The following is a 21,631-nucleotide window of genomic DNA, read 5'->3' as shown; positions in this document are numbered from 1 at the left end:
CAGAACTAATTGAAAGAGAGCATTTATTCACCCATGATTTTTCTGTTGGCTACAGAATCTTGGGCTTTTGGCTACGGAAAATTCCTTTTACTATTGAATTGACAATGCATCAGCATAATGAAAATTTAGGATAAACTTAACTATGGGAAAACAAAAATTGGAACTGAAAATACCAATAACAACTATCTATCACTATTAATATAGTTTAATTTTAAGTTAAATTAACTTACTAGGGTAGTAGGGTTACTAATTAACAATAGAATTGCCACCCGAATATGAAATACAAATATACACTAGGGTGGAATAACAAATTCGTTGTTTGACATCATTTGGAAAGAAAGGATAGAACCTAGCCTATGTTAGGGAAGAGCAAAGCCCAAGCAATCTAAAGTGTATCTTACCCATATAATCCCCACGATACACATAGGTCAGGTTACCCCATGGTACAATAATAGCTAATGTATGGTTTCTATTTTTTATACCTTTTATTCTGATTCCCTGTTATTGTCTACAATTTTGAAGGGCTAGAACAGTCCTTGCTTTTAGTATATACTATTGCTGTCAAGATGCTGCTTCTACCGAAGAATTCCTTGGTGTTTGATTGTTGGACAAGGAGACAGCGTGGATCCTCCTGATTTTTTGCACACCTGAGGGTCCCTTATGTTATATTTTCTGTACTTCATGACCTCAAAAGCAGTTAGAAGACTCATCCCCTGCAATTGTACAACCTACTGCTGCCTCTGTAATTCTTTGGTTGGTTTCTGTTTTTTAAACCAACATATTTCATTCCCAGAGTCTCCTTGCATAATCCGGCCTTTTAACTTTGTCTCAATTTTTAAGCATTCCCTGCTTGTTCCCACTTTCACTCATGTCTGACTTTCAGATTGTCATCCATTAGAAAACCCTTTCACCCCAGAATTTGGCCTCCCTTTTGAAGTCAGTAGCACTTAGATCTGCTACAGAACTAATATAATTTCATCCTTTTGTTTTACTTGATCTTGATACTAACCTATACTTGTTTCCTTCCCCTATAGCCTAACCCTTGTCTAACCCTTCACCTATCAAGACACCCTGCCTTAACCCATTGAGTAGAACATTTTTGCTGTTTCCAGATCATGGTTTTGGATGGGAGATCTCTCTGTTCTGTTCTGCATTAGCAACTAGTGATAATGAAATAGAAAGTTGCAGAAACTGGAGACTTCTAGAAGTTAATGAATCTATAACTGCTAGAAAATAATGAATTTATAACTGCTATACAAGAACAACAAAAACAACAATAAGCCTTGTCCCAACTAAATGGGGTCGGCTACATGGATTCTTGCCCTCCAATCAGTTTTGTTTGAGGCTATGCTAGATACAAGGCCTAAGCTATACATATCCTTTCTCACCACTTCTCCTAAGGTTATCTTAGGTCTACCCCTATCTCTTCTAGTTCTTTCAATATGGATTATATCACTTCTCCATACAGGGACATTTATAGGTCTTCGTTGAACATGGCCGTGCCGCTTCAAACGACTTTCTTGAAGCTTATCACTTATGGGAGCAACTCCCAGACCAACTCTAATATGATCATTTCTTATCTTATCCATCCTAGTTTTGCCACTCATCCATCTTAACATCTTCATTTCTGCTACATTGAGACCTATAAATGAATTTATAACTGCTATTATAGGCATTCATAAAAGTGGAAACCAAAATGAAATCCTGAATTCTCCATGCAATCTGATCTTGGCCTCACAGTTCTTCTAGGAATATTTTTACTAAGTCATTTATGGTGCTGTCCAAACTCCAAAGCAGTGTATCTACATTAATTCCCCGTTGAAAAGTACTCACCCATGACTTCTCTAAACATGAGAATCAGTACCTTCGATTGGCATTCACAATTATCAAATTTGATGGGACAATGATCTAGAAAATTTCATGATCAACGATGATATCTCCAGTTAGAATCTGATTATGGGTTTCAGCACTGTCATCACTCATCAGACAGTCGATCAATTCTTCAATTGCAACCTTGACAGGGCCATGTACTTCAGTTTGATCTTTGCTTTTGTTCTCCACCCTGTTATCAATCTCTGATCCGCCTTCTGAAGATATATCATAGAAGGTTTTATTACATTCAGTAAGTTCCTGAAGGTCTAGCCTTCTAGTTACATAGTTTTTTCTGCAGTTCACTGAACCTATTGCTAATTGAAAGAAGTAAGTTAGATTGGTCAACCTCTATGATGTTGTCGATTGATGGTAATGATGGCAAGATTGTTGATAGAGTGAAATTATTATAAGAGGATATTATCATAATTATGATAAGTTCACCCAAGAGAGTATCATGAAAAGAAAGGGTAGACAGGGAAATAAGTTCAAAATATAACATACATTGGAGGGGATTGGTAATTCTAGGAAAAGGTAAAATGGAAAATTTAAGACTGAAGTCTAAAAGTTATTGACACAAAAAGGAGGGGGTATTGTTGGAAAATGGAGGAGATAGAGGGAGAACTTCTCTGGAACAGATTAGTGGGGGTAGGTGATGTGAACAAGGATCACCCCCGGCCAAGACCCTGCTGTGGCCCCTAGGTCACTTCAAGGTGGCGCACCTAGGGCTGGCCTAACCCTCCTAGTGGGGTAGTTTGGTCCATTCCCCAACTGTCATTTAATGCTGGAGTTAATTTTCAGAAGTTTTATTTCTTAGTTTTCAAAGCGTCTTGATTAGTTAGAAGTCTTGTTCAATTTAAAGATGAGTTATTGAGTCCTTAGGAGTCTTCTTTAAAGATGGACCCTACAAGTCTTTATTTATAAGAAGAGTTCCTTTTATTATTAGGAGGAATCTACTTTCAAGGAGATTCTAAATGTTTTAAGTCTTTTAATTGGATGGCTGAGATTAATTGTAAGGGAGATCCTGAACTAAAAAGTATCCTTTAAGTTGGAGTCTCTAGTAGGCTATAAATAAGCCCAGTCTTTCATTGTATTTTTTCTAAGTCTAGTTATTGAATAAAATTGAGTTTGCGTTAAAGGATCGTGGCCTTGTTGTGGAGGCCATGGTTGAGTAATTGAGAGCTCTTATTCAAGATCAGCAACTCCTTCAAGATTCCAGCCTTCTTCTTCCATCTCCAGCATTCTTCCACAACTGCAGCAACAATCCAGTGCTAAGCAAGTAAGTAAAGCAGCCTTAAACCCCTCCCCTCCCCTGCAACTCCATCAAGAACCCACTCCCACCCAATCTCCCTTCTTGCGCAAGCATCCCCAGCCCCTCCCACCCCTGCAGCAGCTCCTAGTTTCCCTTCCCTTCTCTCTTTGTTGCGACAGCAAGGGACCGACCCCTTCCCTCTTTCTATCTTGCAGTACCCCCCGCCTCCCTTTTCTGTTTTTATTTATTTTTTTAATTTTTTGGTTCTTGCAGCAGTAGTGGAACAGCAGGGGAAAAAAAGAAGAGAAAAGTAAAGAAAAACACTGTAATGGAAGTAAAAGAAAATAAAAGAAGAATAAAGAAAAGGAAAAAGCAAGAAAGAAGAAAGAAAGAAACAATGAAAGAAAGGAATAGAAAGAAGAAATAGGGAAAGAAAATAGCAAGAACCTTCCCATTTCTTAACCCATAAGCTTCCTTTCCCCTTTCTAGCCTACCGCAGGTTTCCTACCCTTCGCAGAAAAATATTAGGTTACCCTGTAACAAACCACATCTCTTTCATCTAATTCCAAATTGTTTATATTGCTTATCCCTTATCCCAGACCCCTCCCATACCCAATCATAGGCTTCCCTTTCTCTTCCCTTCCGAAATTTTTTTATCGAAACCCTAGCTTTTCCCTATCAACCCATATCCCTCCTAAGAGTTTCCAACAGCTTTCTTAGATACCCACGGACATCACATCCCATAATATTAATATTTTGTTTTATTTGCTGGAAAATTCTGGGCAAATCCTTAATTTTTGGGAAACCATCGTAGAGACCCTAACCCTAAAATTGGGTTGACATTAGTAGGGATGGCTTTTTGTTTCTTTTTCTTGTATACAGGGACTTTTTTTTTTGGGGTTTTTTCTCCCCTTTCACATAGTGGAGTCGAAGGGATAATAGGTGGAAGGTGTACTGTTGTCGCCCTATAACAGTGTCAGGAAAGGGTTTTGGAAAGAAGAGGAATGAGATGAGGGAGATGGATCCTTCCGCCATGCTGCCAATTTGGTGCAGGGCCAACAGTTCTGAGAAGAGAGGAAACTTGAGAAGAATCAGTCTCTCAATGGAAGAGGCAAGAAATTGCATAAGGCTGGGGGGAACAAGTGTGTGCATGCCTAGCCACATAGAACTCAAATCATAACAATTCCATGCTATTCAATCTAAGTTCTACTATCAAATTGCAAGCATAGAACTGAATCTTGGTCAAAACTGACTGAGATTTGCAAGAAATAAGTACAAAGAAGATTTGAAAACACAGGCGTGAAACTAAGGTTTGGGTTGCCCTGGGTAACTTTGAAGTTTTGACTGAGATATGGTTGAATCTGAGACGATCTCAGTTTCTGTCTGGTCGAAACTAGTGCCGAATCAGAGATTTAGAACCTGGTTTCAGGGTTACGTGTACCTAAATAAAAAGAAAGCCAACATGACCAGGAAACCTTCTAATTTGGAAACTCAAATTTAGAAAAATAAAACCTACTAGCTATTTACTGCTTAGCTATCAGAATAAAGTATCGCATGCTAATCCCTAAATAGAAATAAAAGAAAATCCAACTAGCCAAAGACCCAAACTTTAGCACTGAACTTAGTTCATCTCCATCTGCCTATACCCAAATGGGTTTGGGGGTCAGCCCCAGGCAGTTTATCGGCTTTACATGAACTGTTCTGTTGGCTACCGTGGTTATTATGATAAGAAGAAAACAATTAGAGTCAATGGCTTAATGACAAAATGGTAAAAGTTTCTGATTGGGTGGCAGTATATTAAGATGGGGAATGTAATTAGGAACAGTAGGTAATGTATGTGGAGGGGCAAATTGGCAATTTATGTTTAACTGAAGGGTAGAATAGAATTGAAGGAACTAGAAGAGCTAGGGGTAGACCTAAGATAACCTTAGGAGAAGTGGTGAGAAAGGATATGTATAGCTTAGGCCTTGTATCTAGCATGGCCTTGAACAGAACCGATTGGAGGGCAAGAACCGTCCGACCCCATTTAGTTGGGAAAGGCTTATTGTTGTTGTTGTTGTTGTTGTGAAGGGTAGAATAGAATAAAAATAAGACAGATGATATCTTCAGTAATACAAATAAGAGAGATCTATCTAAAGGAAATAAATATTAAAGATGAGGGGGAAATATAAGAAAAAAGAAAATTCTTTAAAGAACACAAGTCAGGGAGTTCTAATATTGGAATAGAGGAGAGTTACTGTAACTTATTGCGCTCAACTTGGCTTACACCGCTGGAAACCTGTGAGGATACCTAAAAAAATTGGCAGAAGCTTTGTGAAATATCGACAACCAGAGTGGAATCGGTGGAAGTTCAATTAGGAATCACGTGAAATCCTGATCGATATAGGATTCCAGGGCACAGAATAGATTTGCTCGTCTGTGGTGGAAGTCCAAACTAGCAGGACTGTCCTGAAACCAGGTACGATTTGTTGTTTGCTTTGGTGTCTTTCTTCTTGATTTCTCTTTCACTTGACCTTTTTTTTTCCTCCCTTTTTTGGGGAATTCTGTGAGAAAGGCGAATTGAATTGAGGAAGGAAAAATATGGAAAGGGTGTGGAAGGTTGTTCACAGATTTGACAGTGGGCTTTCCTTATTTTGTTTATGTATTTTTCTGAAACAGACTGCAGTGGGGTGGGAAATTCGGAGCCGTAAAGAGGGCTGGGGTGAGGTTTCAGCAGAAGTTGCTGCTGCAAGGGATGAGATGGGGTGAGGGTTTTGATTCGATTTCTGTTTGAAAAATCATCTAAGAGAAAATATGCCGACTGTTTGTACGGCAGACCAGAAATGGATAAGACATTATAGGGAAGAAGAGAACAAACACAAACGGTATGGGAGAAATTTATGGGCAAGGTAATGAGAGGTTGATGGGCTATGGAAATGGATCAGTCGTCTCTCATGGCGAATTGGTGAGGGCTGATCAGAAGAAAAGATAAACTGCAGGGAAAGGGGAATGTGTTCACCCATATATACACTTAAGTTTTTATTCAGTTTAATTCACTGTCACCTTTGTCAGGTTTTAAGCAATTAATTAATAAAAAGACAAGGCTTCTAGTCAGATTATGAATTTGACTTTGGGACAGCTTGCAATTTGATCTCAACTACATACTTTACAAATAAACTACTAAAATGTATACACAGCTATCAACCCTGTGATACTGCATCAGCTCCACTACAGGTTGACATACAAGAAATGGAAAAGCTTAAGATGACACAAGGTCTGGAACCTGGCTATTTGTATAAAATTTGATGCATGGCTGGTTTGGGAATTCTAGTACAAGTCTAAGTTTTAATTCAATTTGGGTTTGAAAGGTCTACTAACACAAATCGCAAGCGGGAAATCAAATTAGCAGCAGCCATAAATGATAAATTTTCTAAAATAGCTGTGTAGAAAATTCATTTTAGGATCCATGGAGAATTTAATAAAAGATACGTGATAGGTATTGCGTAGTGCTTTCCTTTGCTGTACCGTGAGTCGGAATCCTGTGTTCAGGTGCTTAATCACTATTAAACTCCAAGAATGCATCTATATTCTCTCATTGCTTTAAATTTCTGAATCTCTAGTGTGTTTTAGGCCATAATTCCTTGCAAAAAGTGGGAAAATTAGGACTGGTGGAAAAGGAGGAGAGAGGAAGTGGGTGGAAGCCTAAGAAGAAGGGAAAAAAAAAAAATTTTTTTTTTTTTTAAAAAAAAAAAAAAAAAAAAACAAAAAAAAAGAGGAAAAAAAAAAAAGACAAAAAGAGGGAAAAACCCACAAAAAAAAAAAAATATACAAAAAAAAATTTTTTATTTTAAAAAAAAAAAAAACACTATTGCTTGTGTCTAAAAATGGTACACAAGTGCACGTGTCGCAATCAAATAATATATAGTAAGTAGAGTATCGATCCCACGGAGAATTTTATCTTCAAATATCAATGTAAAAGGAAGACTAATTTAAACAAGAATGATAAAGTGACTTTGTAATTAACAAACCAAATAGACAAAAGACAGGTGAAGTAAACTAGAGATACTAAATGGGAAATATGCAATAGAAGGAACTTTAATAAATGATATGAGTGTTGGGAATCAATTTCCCCTCCCCTGAATTTATAATGCAGATACTATAGCAACACTACAGCACAAAATATATCAAAGAACCTGGAACGAAATGACATAATGGCATTTTCCAATCCATATATGCATTAGCATCCTAATTCAAAATCCTCATATTCCTATGGAGAAATGAAATGAGAATGCAAATTATACCCAATTCCAATCATGGCAACATGAGGCAAGTGAGTATTCCTACCCAACCTACTAATTAGCTAAACCCAAATAAAGATTAAGCTAACCCACGCCATTCAACAATTATCTAGACTCAATTAATTTTCTAGTTAACTAAAATCACAGCATTCATTCATGGATGATCAGTCAATAAATGAAATTAATCATAAACTAATATGCTGAATTCATTGATAATAGATAATATTGCAGTAAAGCTAAATAATATTGGATAATTACAACTCAAAATACAGGTTTAGGTACTCTTATCATCCCAACACAGTAAGAACTTAGCTCATATCAGAATTCAAAAGCAAAGAAATACATACGATCATCAACATAGTTCAGCTAGAGTATGAGATTCTAGAATTATAAAACCGAATAGAAAACTAGGAGATGCTTCCACACGAGCTCCAGCCTTCCTCTCCAGCAGGTCTCTTTCTTCCACAAGCTTAGCTCTCTTCTGCTCCTCTTTCTCTAGTTGTAATCTGCCTCCTTTCATCTGCAGCCCTCTCTCCCTTTTCTCCAAAAATTCCTTCAATCATAGGGTAGAACCTGGGCTGTAGGATTAGAAGATTCCCTCCTGATCTCCAGGGCTGAGAACATTCACGTATTTACAAGTAGAAAGTCCCATTTAGTTAGCCCCTTCTAGTCATTTCTACGTGAATTCAATCTGGGAATATTTTGCTCCATGATGCTGCAGCATCTTTACAGGCTTACAGCAAAGTGAGAGGATATGTTATTTGTCTATTATGGATCTTCACCTACAATGCCAAGAGAAAGAGGGTTAATCAAATGCATCCATTAATTGAAGAGAAATTCATGCAAGAATGACATAAAGGACCTTTACAAGATTTATAATGTCAAGACTCACTTAAAACAACATCTAATGACAACTAACACTAAAACAAAGATAAAATACTCTTAAATCAAGCTATCTCAAGTATAAAATTACCAAACTTAACTCTATTTCATAGAGTTATCAATCATCATAACATTATCCCAACTAAATGGGGTTGGCTATATGAATCCCAAAAAACAGAATGAGAGTAAGAAAAAGAGGTATAGTCAATAGAGCAGCATCAAGCCATCAAAAATCTCCTACAGGAGGTCGATAACATGGATACATGTCCACCAAACAACTCTATTTGAGGTCATACTAGATCGAGCCCTCCACATGCATATCCTTCTTTACTATTTTGTCAATAATCATTGTAGTGATCCCTCTTAACTCTTTTTAACTTCGTTAGATTGAAACTGGTCACTCTTCCTTACTAGTGCATCTATAGGTCATTGTTGGACATGACCATACCACTTTTAAGTGATCCTCATGGAGCTTGTCTTGGATTGGGGCACCTCCCAATTCAATCAATACTAAAATGGAGATGGCCAGAAATCAAGTAAGTACCTGTTGGTATAAAGTGAAGCACTAGTTCCATTACAAAATTGTTCCTCATTGGCTCAGCCAATTCACTGCATCATGCAGTGGTGTAGTGGGTTGAAGACTGCTGTAATTTTGAAAATCAAAGTTGAGATTTTCTCATTTAAAAAAAGGATACATGTTTAAAGCAGGTTTTAAATGGATTCTTTGATTAAAAACATTTTCTTCGATTGCTGTCAAACCAGTTCAGTAGTCTGAATTTTGAACGAGAAAATTTGGTATGACTTTTAAATGCGAATTGACTAATAAGAGTATCTATTCAGGTTTTACTGCACATCCTCAACGTTTTTATCTCCACTACGCTCATCTAGTCATCTATATTAGTCTTCTTAACTGCCCAACACTCTGGCCCCGACTCCCCAGGGCGTAATAACCCAATAAGCCTACTCATACATGACCAATCTTCTATGCTATCAATGTGTGTGGTTGCCGATAAAAAGAGTGGAAAACCATCGAGAGGTCCTTGGTAATTTTCAAGTTGGTGGTGTGTGTGAAGATGCTTTCTTGATTTCACCATTTTAGTATTTCAAGATGCCTTTTGGATTGTACCATCTTAGCGTTTTGGTCAAATATAGTATCAAGATTAAATTGAGACTGTCTAAGTGTTTTGGTCAAATATTGGATCAAGATTAGGATGAGGATAATCTGGCGTAGATGCCCTTCTGTAAATACCATGGAAAAGTAAACTTTATGGTGTGGATGGTGTCATGGTAATGGAAATAGGAGAACAAGTGAATGCCTTATCTTTTTGGGAACGAAAGGGCAATGAATATGTGTGTGTCAAGATACTTTCTAGATTTAACTATCTTGGTGTTTTGCTCAGATAATTGTATTGAGATAAAGATGAGGGCTAATCTGGTATAGATACCCTTTTCTGGATAGGGTATGGATATGGTTAAAAAGTAAAGTTTGTGGTGTGGATGGTGTCATGGTGATGGAAATAAAAGAACAAGTGAATGCTTTTTACATTGGAAGCATAAGGACAATGGGTTCTTGGCACATATCTATTGATTAAACAAGGTCTTATGCGACCAATATGGTGCTCCGAGATTTCATTTCTTTCATGAGAGCCTGCATTGATGAGTGTTGTTTTGGTTAGCATTTTCATTTCTCAGCTGATTATGGTATTGGATGGCATTTGTTCAGTATCCTTGGTGATTTATTGTGAAATTTGTTATTTTTCTTTGTCAATAAAGAACTGTTAGTTTTTATGAAGAAGATTTCAAGGTAATCAAGGGATGAATGAACTAAAGAACCTTTTATGAGTAAATTTTTACCAACTGTAGATTTCTTTTCTTCTTGTTTATGGGTACCAGCAATTATTAGTATCTTGGTTGGAGGCATAGTCATTATGGTTGGGTTGACTATCTTCTGTTTCCCCTCAAAGAATTAAATACTTGCTTCTGGTTGAGGAAGCGATTGTAATGTGGCCATATTATTTTCTCTCTTCAGGATGACTTCCTTAAAGTGATGGGCTTTGGCAGCAGTGGCATGTGCTGAGAGTACATGGCCTGATGAGCCTCATGAGTCATGAGGAGGTGAGGGATGTTGAGTAGGAGATGAAGAAGGAATTCAGGGAAATCTCTAGTTGGAGAATTGGTGGCCTGATGATATAGTCTAGATTGGTAGGAACCAACTAGGAGCCTATTTGGGAGATGGGATGAACCTACACTTGGGTAGGTTAAATTAGGGATTTCAGGTAGGGTTAGGGTTGGAAGACTTAGGGTTTGATGCTAGGTAATGTCAAGGGAGTGTAGGGGAGTATACAAGTGAAATATTTGGGTTTTAAGCCTGGTGGAATACTGCTGAATTTTAAGAAACGGAATACTAGGATTCTGTCAGGGGTTTCTTAAAAAGTTATCCAGGGTTTCTAATGATGAGATGGGAGTTTCCCAATGGGTAGGAGATTCAATCCATATATGCAGGGAACTGATGGTAGGCTTGGGCTGGGTAAATTTTAGGGTTTCCTTGGGTTTTGATGGATATCTGGACTGAATTTTGGATCAAATTATTCAATGGAACAGAAGATGATATTGTCAAAGTTTAAGGTTTCATGGGTGGGTGGATGTAAAGCTATGATGATTTCTCTGAATAATAATGTGGAGGATGAAACTGGAAGTTTGTGGTTTTTGCTAGACAGAAGTGGACCAGCTTTGGATTGAATATCAAGGAGGATAGAGAGTGAAGTTCGAACCTGATTTGGAGCTATTTTAGTGGAGTTGGTCTCTGGGGATTTTAGGTATTGGGAAAATCTTAGAAAAACAAAGGCAAAGTTAGGGTTGGGGCTGTACAGGATTAGGAGAAGTTTGGAGGTTGGGGATGATTCACAGTTTAGTGAAAAACAGCAGAGAGAATATTGGAACATGTCCTTAAACATGTTCACAGAACCTATGGAGTGGGGCTGGTGAATGGAGGAATCTCCACACCTATGGCTGTTTTTTGGTAATCAAAGTGCATCACAGAACCTATGGAGTGGGGTGTGGAGTGACAATTTCTTCATGAGGCTGGAGATAATAGAGTCGTTGAGAGAGAAAAAAATAATCATTGTCAAGGATAGGAAATTTCCCTCAGGCAAGGAATTCTTCTTAAATTGGGTCCCTTTGTTGCCTTTTCTTCTCCTTGTTATGTCTTCATTTGGGTTTGTTTCGGGGGGTCATTTTTTGTTGCTGGCTGGAGGAAGGGGCTTTTGTGTTGCGGTTTGGTACATTTTACTTGCCTTTATGTCTTTTGTATCTTTCTTTCCCTTTTTTTCCTTCACCTAACTCCCAGGTGGGTTCATTAATTGGCTACCCTTTTCCCCTCCAGCCCACTTCCTATATCTAATGGAATTTCTGAAAGCTACACATATATATAGTTTCTTTTGACCTTTTCTCTTGGTTTGCTTCAGGAGGTTTTCTATTGTCAATTCAGCTGCTAATTTACTGGGTTGTTACGAAAGACCAGTTATATCTATGAGAACATGCACGAGGAGGTGAATTGATGATTTGGTGGCTTCGTTTGGGATTGTAACAACAGACATACTTATAATACTAATTCAGGTGAAAATGTTGATTCCAAGCTCTCTTCCTAGTTCAACTGAAGCAGCTTTATGTTTTGTATCTGATCATGTGAAACCAGACTTATTATGTGATTGGTTGCCCGGTGCTGAAACTTGGCAGAAGTGTCCACATTGTGATGGACATCATCAAGATGCATGCAAAAAATCTGATTGTACGAAGGAGAACAAACAGAAAGTCGATGATCACTATTCTTTAATTGAACCAAGAACCTGTTCCGAGTTTTTAACTGTCAACAATATGTGTGCAAGTTCTACACCAAATTTGGTGTACAAGCGAAGGAATCTACAGAATAAGTCTGTTGCAATTTTTGCTGCTCAGTCAGGATCAAACACTAAACCTACAGGCGTTTGCCTTTCCTCTGTAAGTTCTGAGGGGCCTTCACTAACAGCAGAGAAGAAGCATCTTGGTTCTCAGATAAAGCCTGAAATAGGTGCTGACAAAGCTTCTGTTATAGTTGCGGATTTATGCAATGGGGAACTTGTTGGTAGGGATGCATCCACTTGCCAGCAGCCTTACTCAGGAAAGCTGGATGATGTCCCTTGTAAAAGGGTTGACTACAATTGTGGTTTTAATGTTAATTCCAAGGCTGAGTGTGTTGTTCGGTGTTCAGTTGGAGAAGATCAGAGGTTGGACAAAGCAACCTGCGATAGTGTATACAAATGTCCCTTAGAGTACTACAGTGTAAATGATAGCTGCTCATCATCAAAATCAAATACGGGTCTTGGATCCGCTTCCCCGAAGATAGAAGAGGATGATGTTGGGGAATGCTCCTCATCTGATATTCTGGGCAGGGAAGTTCTGACAGAACATCACTTGGAAAAGGAAAAATGTATATCTATTCTCAGAAACTATGGTTTGCTTGAAGGAGCTTTGCCAGCTGGTCCTTGTGCGGCTGTTGAAGTCTTGGGTATAAGTAATGATGGAACCTGTTCTCAGCCATGTAAAGTATGTGATCTTTCAGAAAACCCTCAAAATATGCTAATTTGTGATCATTGTGAAGAGGCATTTCATGTATCTTGCTTGAACCCCAAGGTGAAAAAACTGCCAGTTGATGATTGGTTTTGTCAACCATGTTTAAAAAGAATGCGTAAGCTTGAGAGTGCAGCCAGGAAATCATCTGAATCTCGGAGTAAGGCTTCTAGAGGTGAATCAGGGCCTATATCCTTAATGTTGAGTGACGGACCATACAGGTCTAGTGTTCGGGTTGGTAAAGGTTATCAAGCAGATGTTCCTGACTGGACTGGACCAGTATCCAAGTATGTTCTTTTCTTTCTTTGACAAGTAATGATTTTATTAGTAGTATTTTCCAAGGGTTTTACAATTTTTCAAACTTTTAATTTAGTGTTGTGTACTTATGTCAATGAATGTGAATTGCATGTTTTGATTTGATGGTAAATGTAGGCAGAGAACTTTATTCAGTGCAAAGAATATAGTAATATATATCTTTTGGAAGTATGAAACACATTTAAGTTGATCTGTCATGGATTGTTAATATTCATGTATGACTACTGCTTATTGAAATAAGATAGATTTCCATCACAAGTTTTGGATATGCTGATTTTTCATTCTTCCTCTTTTTGGGTGGATAATTTAAAAGAATCCTACTCTGATAGTATTTTAGAATCTCATCACTAAATTTGATTTGTCATTTTTTTTTTGTTTGATTCTTAAATTTTCCATGAAATGTATTTGTTCTTATAACTGTCATTGTTTTCTTTCTAACTTGGTGAAAAAAAGGGAAAAATTGCTACTCATCCTGCAGAGAAATGAGAGGGGACCACTTTGATCAGCTATAGAGGGATTAATGGTTGCAACTTTAAAATTCTCTAACGATGAAATGCTAGAAACAGCTAAGTTTATATGACTCTTTGGTTCATATAGTTGCCTTGTCATTTTGTTTCGACACATAGTTGTTAGTTGTCACAGTGTGTAGACATCTCCCATGGGGTTGGAGAGGGGTCAGGTGCAAGGTGTGACATCGGCAAGGTGCCTACGTTGCACCAAGGTAAGCAAGGTGACTGGATGCCTAGGTGACTAATGGGGGACAAAAAGTTTGGGGGGGGGGGGGGGGAAGAAGACGTGCAGGATAGGGAAATCCAAGGAGAAGCAAAGTTGCAGGAGAGAAGAAAACATTGAAATAAAAAAGGGGTGGGGGGGGGTGTTGGAGGGAGGGAGTGCACCTGCATACACAAGCTCAAGCTTCATTCTATTCCATACTACATACTTTGATTTCGGGCAGTTAAATAATAAAAGAAACAGACTTCTACAAAATTAGGTCTCTTTAACTAAAACTAACTAAAAACATTCCAACATATTCAAACCAAACAAAAAAATCTGTTTTATGTACGGATCCCAATAAAAATAATAAAATCTCACTGAGAACACTGTTGAAAAGTATTCAAGGTATTTCCTTTCAGTTTCACCAAACATCTTCTATCTTGATTACAAGCTCCACACCATCTATTACTCTCTACTGTGAACTAGCAAAGCTTTAGTGGATGATAATTCTCGGGAACAATCTCCCTTTAATCAGATATCTCAAAGGCAGTTAAATTCCACCATTGTTGGTTGTTTAGGGCAGAAGTTGAGCCAAGATTGATGTGACCTCACCAGGGTGAGGCTAGAATCCAGGAATCAGCAGGCATTTAGGGTTCTGAACCCTGCGATTGGGATTTCCTAGGGTTTTAGGGTTGAAAGGGTGTGGATATATAGGTTTCGGCCAAAGGGTTATAGGGTTAGGGTATTTGAACTTAAATCTGACCTGATTGTTTTCAGTTTCAGAGTCAAAATTCATAGGGTTGGGGTTTTGGAAATTTAGGACAGCAAATGAGTTAGGGTTTAGACTTGGGTTTGGTTGGTCCGATAGGGCTGAAAGCCTGAATTTGGGAGGGAAGGTGTTGTGAACCCGATTATAGGCTTAGAGTTTCCTGGATAATCTCCCTAGAATTTGGATTTGCCTAGAATATTCCAGAAGACATGGGTAAAAATTATGGGAAAGGTTTTGGAATAATTGGGGATGTCGAAGAATTTATGGGAAACCTTAGGGACAAGTTAGGATTGTTGACAAATCATCCACGGGATGGTTTGAGATACCCAGAATGATATGGGAAGAGAAAAATCTGGGATGGAAGGGAATGTGGGATTCCTAAATAGAATTGGGTTTGAGAAGGATTTTATGATGGATATGGGTTGAAGGGAAAAATTAGGAAAACTTTGGGGGGGGGGGGGGGGGACAATGCAATGCATGGGATGGGGTGGAATAAGGTTTTGAACAACTTGGGAAATCTTTCTTTCCTTTCATTTCTTCTTTCTCTCTTTATTTTCATTTTTTCTTTCGTTCTTTCTCTTTTTTTCTTTCTTTTTTCTGTTTTTCTGCTCTTTTCAGGTTGCCACAAGTCAGAGGGAGGGGGGGACGGGTGCTGCTGGGTTTGAGGGAGAAGGGGAAGGGTCCTACAGTGATTGCATGGGTGGGGAAGGGCTTTTGGAAGGTTTGCAGGGGTGTTGAGGGGCTGCAATGGACGGGCTGATTCTTGGTGTTGCGCAAGGAGGAAGTAGAGGGGAGGCTGCAATGGGGCTGGGGAGGGTTTCTTGGTGTTTCTTGATTCTGAAACAGTAGGGGATTGATGTTGCAGGGTAGGGTAAGAGGGAATAGGGGGAAAAGCAGGTGGGAGAAGGAGCTGGGGGTGCTGCTGCTACTTGTTTAACTGCTGACGATGAGAGGACTGCTGATTTGTTGAAGAGAGGCTGCTGCAATTGAATCAAGAAGCTATACATCCGCTGAGGCCCTCCCAAAGAGAATCCCGACTTGTTACACACAAGCAATTCAATGCAGTCCAAAGTCTACAACCATAGGCTGGGTTATTTATAGCTTTATATAAAAAAGGAAGAACTTAACTCAAAGTGGGAGACTCAACTAAGACTTAGAGACCAACTTAAGTAGGGTTTCTTTTATAAATTAGGATACCCTTTTACAACTAATTAAGAACTTCCTAAATTAAAAGAATTCTTCTTGAAATAAAAGACTTAACTATCTATAAGAGTCCTCTTTAAAGGAAGACTCCTCACCTAAGTGAATCATAGCCACTAATAAAGACTAATTCTAATTAAAAACAAACTCCTAAAAGATAGGAACTCTTTTTGTAAAAGAATCTTATCTCAACAACTTAACTAATGAAACCAACTCAATCACAACTCAATAAGAAATTTAAAATGGACTGGGACAATACTAATAAAGCTAGAATTCTGGAATTTGATTCCAGCAGCAAAATAGGGCCTAAAATACCCAAAATACCCCTGTACTAGGGTTGGCTGGCTTTCTTGAGTGGGCCTTTGGGGTTTGCTTTAGGTTTCGACCGGGGGGGCTCAATCTTTGTTCACATCAGAAGGTCACTAGGGTTGAGGGGATGAGGTTCCTAAAGTATGGGAAAGATCTAACAGTTAGATTGGTGTAGATTTGACCTTGAAATTTGGGTCTCTAGAGCATAGAACAGAATTTGGTCGAAACTTGCGAAATTTTGACAAAAAATTCCCATTTTGGGAACCTCGAAACGAAAAACTAGGGGACCGAAAAAAATCTCAGGTTTCGATCGACATCGTCGAAACCTTGAAACCTATTGAAACTTGTGAAAACCTAAGGAAAAAAAATTCCCAAATTTCGTGGGAAGCATGGGAAATTACGTGGAAACCTGCGACTTTTTCTTGCAAGTTTCATAGCTTTCCCAAATTTTCAATTTTTTTGTTTCTTTCATGTTTCCCTAAATACCACGACAAATACCCCTCCATTAGAACTTCCCTATTCAAATTTCGAATTCCCTCAAACCAGTTATCTTAGGCATGTTGATGACCAGACTTGTAAAGTTGCAATTGTCAATTACTTTGACAACCATAGGCATAAAATGTCATGGGATGTCTATGTTTGTTGGTTGGAGGAGATGATGTTATAGGCATAATACTACTCAGCTCACAGGATAGATCCACTAAGGCACTCCTCTTGGCATTGAGTTGTACTTTCCTTTTATTGTCAGTTACTTGTATTTGATGTTTTGAAGTTAGAAATTATATATTGAATGTTATGTACTTAAGTAGTTAAGTTTATAGTGTACTTCTCGGACAACTATAAATGGATGTTATGTACATTGAATGACATATCTACATTGATTTTTTTAGCAAAATGCATGTGCCAATGTGTTCTTTATACTCTAATTAGTTTAAATGCAGAGTCCCACCCTAAAACACTCCCTAAAACTTGTCGAAACTTGCACGAAGTCCTAATTTCCTCGAAATTTCCCAGTTTCCCACCTAGGTTTCCCATTTTCACCTGGTCGAAACTTGAGTTTCCCTCGAATTTTTTTCTATGCTCTAGAGAGGTCCGAAAATTCTAGAAAATTCGAAGAAAACAAAAAGAGGGTGACATGAGAATTAGAGTTGTGGTTTTTAGGGTTTTGAGGAATGAGTGGGGCTGCTTCTAGGGCTCAAGTGTCAAGAAAGGGGAGGGGATGAAGAAGTCCAGAGGGGGGTGACACTTGGTGAAGGGAATAGAGAGCTTAGAACTGGGTTTAGGGAAGAAGAAATGGATGCCGCAGGGATGGGGGAGGGGTTTAGAGATGTTGGGGATGAGGAAGGAGATGGGATATTGGGGAAATTGCTTATGTATTGGCTGTTGAATGTCGTGAATAGAGGAGTTCTTGAGGAAGAATACCACAAACTGCCACAGGGTTTCCTTGCACCTGGGAACCCCAGACAACCTCAAACGCACCCTACCTTGGCTGCAAATCTTCTGAATATTTTATTCATCAACATAAACTGATTTGGTTACATGCCTGAGGCTTTATTTGTACCCTTCAATGAATGACTCAGACTTGGATTCGATTTTGAGATCAAAACAATGGAGGACTTCTAATTTGTTAAGGACTCCCACTCTAATAGGGGCTCTCACTTGGAATGGGAACAAACGAGGAATTCTGTTTTAAGAGAACTCCAAACTTGATACAGCTGCAATTTAAAGACTTCCACTCCAAGAAGGAATCCTTTAAGATAAGATTTCAGCTTAACTACTCCCAACTAAACTTGGACTCTTTCATAACAAGGACTGATTCTAACAAAATAAAATTAGGATGGAGTCGCAATAAGAGTCATAAGACTGATTCTAATAAGACCAAATTGGGCTGCACCAGGGTACCCAAATTGCCAAAATGCCCTCCATATGGTTCGGCCTTCTTGCAAGGCTGCAGGGTCTTGGGCAGCAGCCCTATACTTGCATTTGGCTCTTGGTACTTTTCTTAGGGTAGTCTTTCAATTTCACATGAAAGATTGGCTGGTTAAATAAATACAATTAGATCCAAAATATGGGCTGAAAAATACAATGCAATTTGGAGCTACATTTTAATTTTCAAGGTATCTTGCACCAGTGACTCCTTGGCAATTATAGTCAAGTATGGCATTAATTAGGATTCATGCATTAGTATCAGTTTGGCACTAGACTAACAGCTGACTGCTACGAGATTTCATAAACCATAAGTGGGAATTACTTTATGTTGGATCATAGTGCTTAGTTACCGTAAAATCAGTCATCCTTCTACATCAGGTGTTGCTGGAATTCAAAAGAGAGAGTAGAGAAGATGAAAATACTACTGAACCAGAAACAAGCTACTTATTGCTTGCTCGGCTGCTCTTGTATGTAGTTCTTCCTCTGTTTTATTGCTCTTGGATAATGATGTCAACCTTATCCAGCTTAGGATTGATGAAATGAGGAAACACCTGTTATACCTATTCCTAAGGATGTCATTGTGAAGTATCTGAAACCATCGAGTTTGGATTGATGTCTAGGCAATATCATCTAGACTTACAACACCTCCTAGGATCTGGATTTGATAAACTGCCTGGCTTTTAAAGAAACTCAGGCAGAGGCCTCAGATAATATTTCTGTGATTTTAGTTTATAACAAGGCATCCCATTCTGTTTCCTCTTTTTGGTCATTTTTTTCTCACTTCTTTTTAATTAGTAAGATTAATATTAAAAAAAAAAAGTACAAAGAAGACATCCCTTTAGAACCCCTTTGGAAAGATGGATAAGGAGAATCCAGGCAAGGAGGGCATTACCCTCCTAACCAGTATCCCAAATAGGAAAATTAACCCAATTATAATCAGTAATAAACATGTGCTGCCGCATCCCTTTGTATCAGATCAACTACCTCTCTAGGGAATTGATACCACACTTGTTGCTGCCTGAGCTGAACCACTGTTGTGTAGTCTGCTGGCTTGTACTGTTCCCTCCGCACGACCGAACTTCATCTCTTTCAACAAAGCAGCCTCTTGCTAAATTCTCCCTTTTATAGCTTGATTCTTCCCTTGGATAGTCCCATTAAGAATATCCACTGCCAATCAAGGTAGGATTTTTTGGCGAAATATCCCTGAAACTCTGCGATATTTTGCTGTTTCAGAAGGAGGTGACACAAGAAGTTCCTTCGATACGATATGCCATATATACGAAAAATCGGTGATTTCTCGCCGATTTTTTTAAACATTTTTCGTCTTTTTTTTTTGTCAAACAAATTTTTTTGACGATTTTTTTGTCATTTATGTATGAAATTAGGTCGAAAGGCAAGGTTGATTGACTGAAAACACATAAAGTAAGGTAAGGTTGATTGAAAATTTGAAATGCATAATTAGCAACTGATAAGATTGATTAAAATTATAATTGGAAACAAAGATGTAATGGAAATTATAAAGTAAGGTTGACTAAATCTTTAAATTTATAACTAGAAATCAAATCATAAGGTAATATTTGTATCTCCTAATACGGTTACTATTTATAAAAAAAGAAAGTTGACCGAAACCCCTGCAAATGCGGCTGAAATTTCGTGACATTTCAGGGTGTCACTGGTTTTGCCAGCCAGCGAAACCTTGATTCTCGCCAAAAAATCGCACCTTGCTGCCAATTTAGAAACAGATCTGATGGAGATCTCCAAATACCCTTCCTGAATGCAATTTTTAATCCCTCTTAAGTATAGCTTGCAATTCTGCCAAGACCGAATGCTCTTCCCCTCGACCAGCATATACCATAATAGGACTGCTAGAATTAGTCGTTAGCACCCCACCATATGTAGCTGTTGAATTCAACAATTCTCCATTACAGTGCAAAGAGATCAGATTTGTAGAAGGCCCAAAGCAGGAACAAGCCTTTGAAACCCTAGTCTTCCAAATAACATCAACTTTCCACTTCTCAGCTATATCAGCAGCTTGGCCAGTCCTTAGTACCCTAGTCTTTGTTCGTAATTGTTATTACTTGGGACTCTATAAACATACTAATATTTTTATTGAAAAGGGAAGGCTGAAGAAATAGAAGAGTAGATATGATTTGTGTAATAGCTCATGAAAGCTGAAAGCCCAAACCTTCCTAGCTAGAAGCCTAGATGTGCATAAAGTTCAGGCCAAATGCATCAGCCTGCGTGTAGGCTTGCTTTGCTGACACCTCTATAGCCTAACTGCTAGTCTTATATCCATCTTGCTACTAGTTCTATATCTTAATCAACTGGTGATAAATTCCCAGATCTCTCCGTTGCTTGAGATTGTACTTTGATTCCTTAGATGTTTGTATGCGTGTGGGAAATGTGACCATGACAAGTGACAGTACATAATTTATAAAACTCCCACTCAATTTTCCTCCCAACTTATGAAAGAAATTTCACTTACTGTGTTACTAGTGTTGCTCATACATGGTTCTATGCCAGCAAAGAAACTTCTCTAAATGCTTATGTTCAATTTTTGGCTAGTGGGGATGGGAAGTATCAGATTGATTGTTTGCCATGTAGTTTGTTTATTTATATGTTCTTGATAAAGCACTAATGCTTTTTTCTGGTTATCTTTTATTTGTACTTAACTATTTATATGTTATTCATTTTGCTTTTTGTTCCCTATTGATTCTGACTGTTGCAGTGATTTTGGTTGTTTTGGTGAGCCACAAGAAATAAATCTTGTAGGGGGCATTAGCTCACATGTAAGTTCTCTCTTTGACTTTATGTGAATATGTTGCTCAATTTCTATTTTAATTTTGTGATCCTGATGTATAGAGAGAACTAATTATAACATCTGGAATGTTAGGTTTACAACTTGAACAAACTGACACCCAGCTCCATTGGTAATTGGCTTCAATGTCAAGACGCCCTATACAATGATGCAGGTGAAGCTATTGAGGGAACTATTTGTGGAAAATGGCGCAGGTATATAATGTTTGAGCTTATATTTTAGGTTTCTCTCCTCATCTTGAGACCTAATGACCTCCAGAGGGATAGAAACGTAAACAAATCGAAGATGAGTCATAAATAGCATTATGTACTCACATTTAATTTATGGATTCAGATAGTTTCTGTCTTTCTGAGTACTGAGTTTTTGAATAACGGTTCCTGTAATATTTGTATGAGCACTAGTTAGATATGGATTTACAACAAAACATTAACTGTTTGAGTTGGGTGAGGACTGAGGAGAATTGGGAAGTTGAAACTTGGCCAGGGTTGATGTTGAATGGTTGAGGAACTGAAGCTGCTACACACCATGGTTTATATTGAAAGGTCCTAGTTGAAACTTGAAATTAGACTTTTCATGAATCTATTTCGTTAATTGATTTTTTTTTCTTCCATTTCGACCCATGGTCAAGAGAGAAGGTGCTGGATATATAGGCAAAACACAATACACTAGTATGTGGATCATCACAAGGCAGA

At 38.2% G+C, this 21,631-nt stretch overlaps 1 protein-coding gene across 2 annotated transcripts in view; it reads left to right on the top strand.

The window, feature by feature from the left end:
• The window catches only part of LOC149015782 (RING/FYVE/PHD zinc finger superfamily protein), a 43,593-nt gene that overhangs the window by 9,578 nt on the left and 12,384 nt on the right, over window positions 1-21,631 (top strand). The window contains exons 3-6 of one of the 2 annotated variants that reach the window (XM_089155536.1): window positions 11,745-11,895; window positions 12,016-13,172; window positions 20,850-20,910; window positions 21,015-21,133. In XM_089155536.1, the coding sequence (XP_089011662.1) occupies window positions 12,154-13,172; window positions 20,850-20,910; window positions 21,015-21,133 (1,199 nt within the window). In that variant the 5' untranslated portion in view covers window positions 11,745-11,895; window positions 12,016-12,153. Of the gene's footprint in view, window positions 1-11,744; window positions 13,173-20,849; window positions 20,911-21,014; window positions 21,134-21,631 lie in introns of both variants that reach the window. The other variant, XM_089155535.1, reaches the window with a different exon arrangement.

The sequence above is a fragment of the Hakea prostrata genome, chromosome 5, assembly GCF_041222555.1.
Source record: "Hakea prostrata isolate BN-2017 chromosome 5, UWA_Hpros_2, whole genome shotgun sequence".
Classification (NCBI taxonomy): domain Eukaryota; kingdom Viridiplantae; phylum Streptophyta; class Magnoliopsida; order Proteales; family Proteaceae; genus Hakea; species Hakea prostrata.
Note: the sequence above shows the minus strand (reverse complement) of the source record. Positions and strands in the feature narration are given on the sequence as shown.